Source organism: Achroia grisella, unplaced genomic scaffold (genome assembly GCF_030625045.1).
Source record: "Achroia grisella isolate CSIRO2021 unplaced genomic scaffold, CSIRO_AGI_Agris_v1 utg558, whole genome shotgun sequence".
In the NCBI taxonomy this organism is placed as follows: domain Eukaryota; kingdom Metazoa; phylum Arthropoda; class Insecta; order Lepidoptera; family Pyralidae; genus Achroia; species Achroia grisella.
This window is the reverse complement of record NW_026712938.1, coordinates 1,411,149-1,421,845: the sequence shown is the minus strand read 5'-3', so window position 1 is coordinate 1,421,845 and position 10,697 is coordinate 1,411,149. Positions and strand designations below refer to the sequence as shown.

At 31.6% G+C, this 10,697-nt stretch overlaps 2 protein-coding genes across 3 annotated transcripts; both read right to left on the bottom strand.

Moving 5' to 3' along the window:
* Window positions 1-885: 885 nt before the first annotated feature.
* On the bottom strand, window positions 886-3,771 carry LOC131848423 (uncharacterized). 2 transcript variants are annotated; one of them, XM_059198269.1, is made up of 3 exons: window positions 3,716-3,771; window positions 2,458-2,578; window positions 886-1,148 (listed from the first exon to the last, which is right to left on the bottom strand). In XM_059198269.1, exons 2-3 carry the CDS (start codon window positions 2,572-2,574, stop codon window positions 975-977), a joined length of 291 nt encoding a protein of 96 aa, XP_059054252.1. In that variant the 5' UTR covers window positions 2,575-2,578; window positions 3,716-3,771; the 3' UTR covers window positions 886-974. The 2 variants fall into 2 exon arrangements, with proteins under 2 accessions (XP_059054252.1, XP_059054254.1); XM_059198271.1 differs by lacking the exon at window positions 3,716-3,771 and adding an exon at window positions 3,469-3,577.
* An 899-nt stretch (window positions 3,772-4,670) lies between these two features.
* On the bottom strand, window positions 4,671-9,755 carry LOC131848424 (argininosuccinate lyase). Its single transcript, XM_059198272.1, has 8 exons — window positions 9,673-9,755; window positions 9,017-9,214; window positions 8,091-8,315; window positions 7,560-7,660; window positions 6,798-6,991; window positions 6,041-6,384; window positions 5,544-5,731; window positions 4,671-4,843 (listed from the first exon to the last, which is right to left on the bottom strand). The coding sequence occupies exons 1-8, from the start codon at window positions 9,679-9,681 to the stop codon at window positions 4,681-4,683; spliced, it is 1,422 nt and encodes a 473-aa protein (XP_059054255.1). The 5' UTR covers window positions 9,682-9,755; the 3' UTR covers window positions 4,671-4,680.
* Window positions 9,756-10,697: the final 942 nt, after the last annotated feature.

Genomic DNA, 10,697 nt, shown 5'->3' with positions numbered 1-10,697 from the left:
AAAAAATAAAAAACATTCGATAATACTCTGACGATGCAAATAGCATCAAATTTCTACTGTATGCGATTTCGATTTGTTCTTAATTTGATTCTGTCAAAGAATGCCTAGAGTTATATTTGTCATAAATGTATTTGAGCCTCTATCATAAAAGATATTTTTTCATAAATTCATTTTGGACTGTACCATGAAATCGATAATGTGGAGGTATTTGTATGTCTTGTAGACAATTCTAGTTGTAATTCTCAAATTGTACTGATGTGTTTCACTATAATGAATATTATGTATACCATAGACATGAAACTCGTGATTTTAAAATTCTTTTCTTATAATAAAAAAATGTAGTAAAATGTAATTCTTACATGTACTTATGACTGTTATAATTATTCCTTTAATTTCACTAAACTTATTCATTTTCATGATAAATTCATTATCACCAATTGATTATGTAAATACGAAGGTATATTTTTTTATTACGTCTATATGTACAAATAATTCCATAATTTTTCTATTAGAAACATATTAATTAATGACTGTATATTAAAATTGTCACTAACTGTAATTCATATGTAAGTACTTATTATATTATTGTGAATATCAAATTGTATGTAGTTAAATGATACATTTTGCCGATATCGATGGTCAGTTCAATTTACTTAAAAAATAGTTGTATAGAACATATTCATGTTATAATTCATTACTGAATAGCTACTGTAAATATAATTACGTTGTTTAAACTATTAGCATAAAACTTCACAAGAAGTGTAATTAATTAGTCATAGACTAGCATTAGATAGGTTTAAAGTAAGTCCGGTACAATAATAAAATTATATTATGTTTTGACAAATATGACCTTTATTATTATTAGAAATCAGTAATTTCTATACATACGAAATTAATATGAAAAAGGTGTGATTATTAACTTTGAAACATAAATATGAATAGTTTTCTTCGGTACATTGAAGTGGTTGTTCATATTAGCGACCTGCGTCGTTCATGTCTCTGGGTAGAGCTAGTATGGAATTAATGAGGTCTGCATTGCGTTTCCATGTGCGATACTTCGTATTTATGGACGGGTTTGTTTCTGCAAATAGCCTCGCTCCGATATCTTCCCGGTATGCATCGATCATAGAGCGGATGTGATGAATATACTGAAAAAATAAAGGAATACTTTATTACATGGTCGAAGAAGACCCAGCGTGCCGTTGCAACGCTTATCAACTAGTAACAGAACAGTCGTTTTTAAACGAACTCGAAACTCGCCTTTACGTACGTAGACGAAATGTGTTTATAAATAAAACTATAATAATATGTACTAACACTGTCTTAATAATTAAATAATTCGATTCTCACGATGTATTATGAGAATCGTATGAAATTATTTATAACGTCTTATTCTTGTTTATGGATTATAGGAATATAGTCGAAAATCTAAAATTCGGAGCATTATCATGATACAATGAATAAGTAAAATTATGATTGTTCATGACTGTTATTTAAATTTGATTTAGCTAAGTTTTCTAATTAGTGAAACTAGTATCTAAGTACTAGACTACATACATATTAGTTATAGTTGTTTAAAATGTTAGTCGAATACCTAGATGTACTTATGGACGCAGATTGCGGTGCATGGGTCAAGCAATTCTGGTTACGTTTAACCTACATAGGTATATCGCAAAAAATATTAACTTATCTGTGGCAAAAGGGACTAGTCGCGCAATTTCTGATATTTTACTATGTTACGCCAATCTCCATGAGTAGTATAGTATATTATCTATGATGATCGTTGCCAAAGTATAACGTGTGGTCTTGAGTAGTATATTCTTTGAACGAGTGGAAATCGACGTCATTGGTACATTTTACGAGTGAATTCGTTTCATGTGTTAACTGTATTCTCACTATCATCACCTACTTACTTTTACCACAAGTATCATAGAGTGATGCGTGACGGCGGCATTGCTTAAATTTATCTATTACTATAGGTATAAGGGATTAGTCGTAATGCGTACAAATTCAACTGAATTGAAATAACTAATGAAACCGAACAAGTTTAGCCAAGAACTTTAACGAAAATATCTGTTTTGATCTTTTAAACTGTATAGGTTTGAACTCTGCTTCGCTTTGAAATCTTTATTCAAATAAATTTAATATAAGCAGTATTAAACTTATTTGAATAAAGATTATTTCTATTTCTATGCGAATTGTGGTCCACATTGATTGTATTGTAATTTGTTGTTTTTTTTTTTATTTTATTGTATATTGTTGTATGTGTTAAGTGAGTCAATAAATTCTATTCTATAATGAAGAACGAGTATAAAGAGTATTGAAGAGTGATAAATAATACATACATATTCCGTAGATACATATATATATATCCATAGTTTGCTAGTGGGTCATTAATATAAGACATAATGATATCGGTTAATAATTTACCAAGTATATAATCACAGACATATTTACCTCATTCTCAAGATAATCTTCTACATATTGTCCAAAATTGATGGCTTTGAACTCGTGGACTGATACTTGGCACACGAACACTATCAAGACCAGGACCGTGGTAGCATACCGCACCATCGTTCTGTAAAAAATATGATATACGAGATTAATAATGTTGTCGCCGCTTCTACATTTTGCAACCGAAGTATTTAGTAAGTGCCTCATCACGCCTCATTTATGATTTTATAGTAACTCGTACAAAAAATTAGGCGAAATATACTACTCACCACAGGAAAACGAACAGTTAGCCCAACATAATACAAAATAATGTATAGTCTCTATTCGGTTAACGTTCTTTTATACTTGATAGGTATCATTATTAAAAGATACCATAGGCAGTGAGCTTTCCTTATCACGCTACTTTCATGTTCATGGTTCATAGGTATGGTTATATTACATAATTATTTATCGTTTACCAATTAATATGTAGGCAAACACTGCACCTATCTTTAGCTAGCTTTATATTTACGGTATATTGACACTACTTATAGGTAGGTATATATATAAATATGGTCAAAAAGGCTCTTTAAAGGCCAGCAAGAAAGTATTTGACAAGTAAATCTATGAATATCAAGAAAAATAAATATATGGAATGAGACAAAAATTAAAAAGACTAGGTCACAAGAATAAAGCTTTTTCCCAAGAAACCTAGATTATTTTAATTTTGTATTTTTAGAAAAATACTATAAATGATAAATTTTATTATAAAAATGTTACAGGTGATTAGAATAGGTAAATATTTAGCTATTTATTAACTGTACCTTGGAGTTAAACTTTTAAAAAGCAAAGGCAAACCCTTTTCTTATAAAAACAACTGAATAAACAAAATCGGTTCAGTTCAAGAAAATGTCAGATATACAACAAACACAACTGTACTAAAAACCTGTTCTTTTTGAATGGATAGCTAGCAATAGAAATAATTAAACAATAATATCAACTTTAACACATTCCAATAATTAAATAGGGACCTACCTTTTTTCAATATGGTTTTTTTTATAATCACAAAATATTTAGCATCGGTAGTAATTGTTCATGTCAACACAGATTAATTCTTAAGAAATTTAATTTATATTTTTAATGTACGTATATCTGCTTTGAAGTGTGATACCTGAAACAATGTCTATACGGAAATGTAGAGCGGAACTTGTCCACCATGGTAAAATATAGGGAGGTGGGGGAAGTTAAGTAGGACTTTCCAGGGTTGGGGGTGATATCATACCTACTACGGCTGTTTTCCTCGATAAGAGTGCATTCGCGCGGAAAACGCTCAGCGGCCCACAGAGACAGCTGCCGATGGCGGGCTACAGGGCTGGCCTACACGACGATGTCGTACTTGACATCTTGTGACTTACGTCATGTTTTTATATTGTATTTAATTTTCTAGGTATGCTTTTATGTGTTTACTTTATTTTATTGGTTTTACCGACTTCGTAACGAAGGTTGGAAGGCCTTATATATAAAAAAACCCTATGCAATTACGATTTTCATATTCAAACAATATTTCTATACATAAAGTACTGATAGAGTCTAAAATTGTTACTTTTCGTTTTTACTATGTAACAGGTCCTTGTCTTAAACTAGGATGCAAAGTATTACTACGAGGCAGAACTTAGAAAATAACCTTCATTTAATTTCAGCTTCCATTTAGTCAATACACAAATTTCGGAAAGTTATCGGCGTGGGGGGCGCTGCAACGCGTTTCCTTGAACCACACGGCGTGAATAACTTTGTATATACTGAAAAATAGTCATATAAGGTATATTATTGGAATATATATCTTCCACGGGATATACCCGGCGGGCTCTTCATTTAGGTATTTATTTATTTATACCGTATACGTGACTCGATTAGAAGGAGATTATGATACAGATCATGGATATTGGAAGATACGACAATATCATAGAATATGGCACTTGTTGTATTTATGATACAGTATTAATTAGTAAATATTACTTAATTACAATATCTATACCTACTTAGATTTGAATAATAAGACAAACAAGGACGAAGTAATACACTTTACGTATTTTTGTTACATGTATTTACTTTTATTTAAATATAAGATATCGTTACATGAACGTAAAATAAGAGATTCTTCTATATAATATGTTGGCAATTCCAATATTAAATATAGATGGGTACTATAGGTAACTGAAATCATTGAAAAATGTTGCAATTTCCAATTTAAGTACGACGTGGCCAAGAATGGTTCTGTATCCAAGACTTAAACAATGTCAGTTGTTGTTCCACCGCCGACTTCGCAGTACCACCTGTGCTGGTGTATTGCTCCACGCTGGTCTCCCAAGAGAACACTGTTTGGAGATCGTCTTCCGTTCCGAAATCTGGACTGAATAAACATAAAATTATATTAGAGAAAGATTTTAAACGAAGTAGTATGAAAGTTAACGGATTTATAGTTTCCACTTTAATGAGTATACCTACGTAGATCTATCGGCACTGTATATCTATTCGTGTTATCTATATACAAATGAATAAATTGAAGTGTCTATTACCAGCTTTTCATGAAATGCATATCAAAGTACAAGATATAGTAATTTGATATAACTTATCAATCAATATAAAGATATATGTTTTTTTTTATTTATTTATAATAATTAAAATAATCTGTTTTCTATCTGTCTGTCTGTACCTATGTTTATTTTTGCTAATCTCTGAAGTAAGTAGCTTAGGCTAGTTTTATTTTAGAAAAAAAAATAAAAAATATAACTTATCAATCAATATAAAGATATATGTTTTTTTTTATTTATTTATAATAATTAAAAAAATCTGTTTTCTATCTGTCTGTCTGTACCTATGTTTATTTTTGCTAATCTCTGAAGTAAGTAGCTTAGGCTAGTTTTATTTTAGAAAAAAAAATAATTTTAATAAAAAGTCCACTTAAATTCCCCGTGAACGATGCCATAGCTAATAATAGATAACATAGTTTTTGATAGTTTTAAATTTTTTTTATATTGAAGAATTTGAATTTTATTAATTCAGTTGGATTCATTACTATAAATATAAATTATAAACAATGGGTTTAATACCAGATAGCTGCATATTCGTGATGAGGCAATTGTTGTAAGTTAACACCTAGGGTGGTGGCGCGACGCAAGGCCACTCCGACGTAGTTGTGAGCACGCCGAAATGGCACCCCGCGGCGAACTAGCAAATGAGCGAGGTCTGTAGCCAGCATTCCTGGTTCCAATGACAGCAACGCTCTTTCAGAATTCACCTGTATATTTTTAATAATATAACTCCTTCGTAACATAAAACTGTAATTGTCACCCCAAGTTTTAACATGAAAGTCATTATTTTTGTAAAATTAGGGCATTCGTTAAATGAAGTAGAAGCACTATACGCAGTCAAACTAGAATTACAGTATATACCTACTATGCGTTTTGAATAATTCTCTGAAAATACAATCAAAAGTTCCACTTTACACTTTACTGAACTGTGCTGATCACACGGAGTTGGACTATAGGGGTAAGGACGAATAGATACATTCTGCGGTTTTAAATCATTGCATATTGAAAATACTTACTTCCATTGTAGCTATTGTTCCAGCCGTCACTTTAAGACAATCAAGTAATTTATCGTAAGATCTAAATAGTATTTCCTTATCCGCTTGCAAATCTTTATTGTAGGTACTTGGTAATCCTTTCAGCACACAATTAATTGCGACACTGTCCCCTAATAATAACCCAGCGGTACCTCGGACTAGTTCTAAGCCGTCGGGATTGCGTTTTTGAGGCATCAAACTGGAGCCGGTGGAAAATTGATCCGAGAAAGAAACAATTCCAAATTCTCGGGAACCGTAGATAATTAAGTCTTCTGCTAGTCTACTGAGGTGTGATCCGCATAGTGATGACCAATTTAGAAATTCCACTGTGAAAAAGTATTTTTACTGTTATTTATACCAATCTTGAAACTTCAACTATGAGATATTAGGTAAGTATCAAATATTATATTAAATATATTTCATTTAGAAAAAGAATATGTAAGCATTTTAAAATGTTAAACACACAAAATATTATAAAAAATATTACACAGCAAAATTTCAATCAATAGGTACTAATTTTTATTTCATCTATATTAATATTATTATATTACTAGTTGTGCCCGCAATAAATACAGACAAAAGTTTGTAAATAAAATCATCGGTTCTATGTTTAATATATAATTTGTTTTTAATAAAAGTTAAGTAAACACACTAATAAACTACACAGAAGTTATAACATAAAGGAACTTTAGTTCCTTTATGTTATAACTTTTAAAGAGACTTTTAAAGATGTACAAACCTATATAATCCCTAGATCCGACAGCAAACATTGAATTTGCAGTTACATCATCAAACCCCAGTTGTTTAGCCAGTTCATTCCTATCAATTGAAAGAGCACATCCCGCAATAGCCCCACTTCCCAATGGACACCGAGACAAACGTGTTCTTTGTTCCTCCAGTCGCATCACATCATCTCGGAACAGCCACAAATAACTAATAACATTAAAAAGTATTATTAAAAGGATTTAATTTTATTGACACAACTGTTTATCTAGGTATTATTACATACTAGCTGTCCCCCAGCCTTCGTTTACATATATCGCAAGTATCTAAGAGACTATTCCAGTTCATCATAAATGGTATCATTATTGTTTTTAGAGGATCCTCATTTAAATAGACAGACAATTATAAAAAATCGTTTTGGGCTATATGTAATAAACTAACGTTACCTCATAAAGTATTTTAAGTACCTAGGTACAATGTGTTTCTGAAGTTTGTTCTGTCGATAGAAACGACAAACAAATGTTAGAGTTTTCTGTAAAGTTATGGTAAGCCGTCCACATTCACTAAGATGCTGGTGGGAATGTGATAATATGTTTTAGCAATGTATAGTAAATTGGTTACCTGGTCGTGAAATTCTTATGAGATATAAAAAAAACGTGCATTAGTTTCATAAACACCATCACTGGTTTACAATACAGTACATGATATGGAAAAAGCAGTTATGTTGTACATGATCATACTATAAGAAATATTTAGATACTTGTGTCCAATATCTGACCTTAATAAAAAGTGACTCCAACGCACTGGTTGCGCTCGCTGAAGGTGAGTATACCCAGGGATGATAATGTTTATTTCATTTTCTGCTCTATTTACCAACACCTAAAGTAATAATTCATCGTAAAATTGTAGATCTAGGCTAATCTAGATATTTAGTTATATAATATTTGATTGGATTTTATAAAATGATTTTTGTTAGGTGCCAGATAAGTCGATATACTCAAGATAGGTAAATAACGACTACAGAAGACTTTTGAGTGAATAAAAACATCGATAAAATAGTTTTTATCTTAAGTTGGAAAGTACGTAAAGAAAAGTATAAAATTTGGATCTAATACTACCATTAACACACACCACTATTAAAACTGATAAAAAAAAATCAATAAAAATTGATATATTTATTGTTGATTATTTGCTACGGTCGAGTAGTATGTATAGCGTTTTACCGCGCCAGCGTGCGATAACGCTATAGATACATAGATTATGTGATGATCTTCACTATTATATATATATATATATACACATACGATACCTTAATTAACTCTTTTAAGGTAATATATAGCTTTTCCAAGGAATTCAACATCCACAACCGAACGTCTGTTGCCGATTGGTCGTTGCGGCTGCGGGCGGTGTGTAAACGCAGTGCAGAGTCACCAGCGTGATTATACAGTCGCCTTTCCACCACAGAGTGTATATCTTCTTCACTATCATTTAACTTACCATTTTTAATTAATTCTTCTTCTATTTCTTTTTCAACCTAAACATGTCAAGAAAATTACGTTATTTTATGTTTCTAGAATAGCACACAAGCTGATGTCAATTTGATGGTAAATGGCAACAGTTGCCTTAAATGTGATCAGCTCCAGGAACATATATATGCGTTATCGTTCTGGAAGATTAAGATGTCATATCTTCGTAGTCTGTAATTTTGTTAACAGCACACTGTATGCGGTTATTACCGAAACTCATACCGTGTTTACTATAAAATATTATTTAAAATGTAAGGTTATTAAGGAAGGCCTTAGTTACTAAGCACTAAGTTCTAGCTGCCTACCCTTTCAGTGATTTCGTGTGAAGATATAGGCAAATTTACGCTATATTCAATCTTCCTTGTTTATTTACCATATTATTAGAATTAAAGAACTTATTTAAACCCATAAAAACATCACAATAGTATGGATCGTAAACAAGTACATTTGTTTATAGAAAAACTGTGTTGCAATTAGTTGCATTTTATGACAGAGAATCGGTCTCTCTCCGTATTAGCCATCTATGTTCACAACTAAATCTATAATAATATACATAGATTTTATATAAGCAAAGTTCAGATTTTTATTTACCAGCAACGTATTTAGAAATTATAGGTATTTAATAAAAATAAAGTTCCATTTTATGATAATTGAGCCAAGACGTTGTGACTAACAAATTGAGTAGTTAGTATGTAATCATAACAATTACTTTACGCAAACCATATTCTATGGCATTGTAGTCGTCGTCAGAAAGATGCCCACTGCGATGAAGCTCGTGAGCCCACCCTTGACTACCACGTATATCCTCTCGAAACAGGCGGCAGTCGATAGGTAAAGAATCATTCAACCGACGCAGCACTGACGACGGCTCCTCTTCGAAACACCCACCCCATAGTTGATATCTTTCCTAGAATAGGATTAATCTGTAATCCCTCTAATATAATATACCAGTAATCTTGGCAACTTATCAATATTGGCAACTACATAGGTAGATACTACTACTCAAACTATATAGGTACATACTAAACCAAACATTCAAATGTTATAAATACGAAAGTATATTTTATATCACCAATTGTATCAAATTATATCACGAAGACTGACATAGGGCTATATGTATCATCATCAGCTATTATAAAAAAAAACACGAAGTCGCCAATTTACGTTAACACTCTCCTCCTAACAATATTTAAAGGACTTACTGAGGTTTTCTATTTGGGTTTCCATTATGACTATCTATAGATAACATAAAATAATAATACTGATACATAGAGTATGTTTTTGGTACAATCACGGTTATGTACTTAAAGTATAGTACATGTTTAAATAATAACTAACTATAATTTATTAACTACATATACTTACTGAAGACATGAATGATGTTTTATCTGTGTAATGGTAAATAAGACACTGAAACTAACACAATATACGACTTATGATAACGAAATATTAATGCGTATTATGAATTGAGAGCATAGTTTCTGCTTATTTGACTAACATATCTGGAGACAGGTCATCAAAGGTTACAACAATACACTGGGATTATGAAAGGTGGATAAGAGTTTATTAAATAATTTAGACACCCAACTTGACATAATTATATTTACAGAATGCTGGCTTCGACACAACCCTTCTATTCCTAATCTACCTGGCTTCTCCTATTATTCAACTACTAACCCCTCAAACCAAAATGATGGTGTAATTATTTACATTAATGATTCTCTCGGTGTAATCATTTCAGAACCTGATATGATTATTGACGCATCATGCTTGATGATCAAAATTAATACAGAAACTGCTATACTGGCTATATATAGATCTTATGCTTTTCGTGACGGTCAAAACTTTATTCAATCCTTACACAATATTCTAGATACGCTCAGCAGTTTCAAAAATGTCATTATAATGGGTGATATAAACATCGACATCACTCCACTAACCTTAAACCAAGAGGCAGAACAATATCTAAATACGTTGGCACATCATGGACTGCTACCTGCACACTATTCCCACTCGTAATTATTCCTGCCTGGACCACGTGATCATGAAAACCTCGTACAATGCTCAAGCTCTTGTCATTAACTCTTCAGTTACTGACCACGATGCTGTATTACTTGTCATTAATTAGTAGGTATATCAGAGACAATAAAAAATACTCTACTAAACTCTACTGACCCCAACACTGCAACCAATCGCTTTATTAAAATACTGCAAGCAGCCATTTCATCTCACACTATAATTATCACCCTGACCCGACGTAAAAAAACTCTTAAGCCATGGATATCGCAAGGACTTCTAAGATTCATCAAAAATAGAGACAAAATGAACAAGAAACTAAAAAAAGATCCTAACAATGATACTCTTCGAATTACATAGGTATAAGAGATATC

What these genes read in the sequence shown, in the direction of transcription:
- LOC131848423 (XM_059198269.1), bottom strand. Translation starts at nt 2,574, where the DNA reads ATGGTGCGGTATGCTACCACGGTCCTGGTCTTGATAGTGTTCGTGTGC. An exon ending in AAGATTATCTTGAGAATGAG is followed by an intron (nt 1,149 to 2,457) that starts GTAAATATGTCT and finishes TTATTTTTTCAG; the next exon opens with TATATTCATCACATCCGCTC.
- LOC131848424 (XM_059198272.1), bottom strand. An exon ending in TGGAGTCACTTTTTATTAAG is followed by an intron (nt 6,992 to 7,559) that starts GTCAGATATTGG and finishes TAATGTTATTAG; the next exon opens with TTATTTGTGGCTGTTCCGAG. An exon ending in CACGAATATGCAGCTATCTG is followed by an intron (nt 4,844 to 5,543) that starts GTATTAAACCCA and finishes ATGTTTATTCAG; the next exon opens with TCCAGATTTCGGAACGGAAG.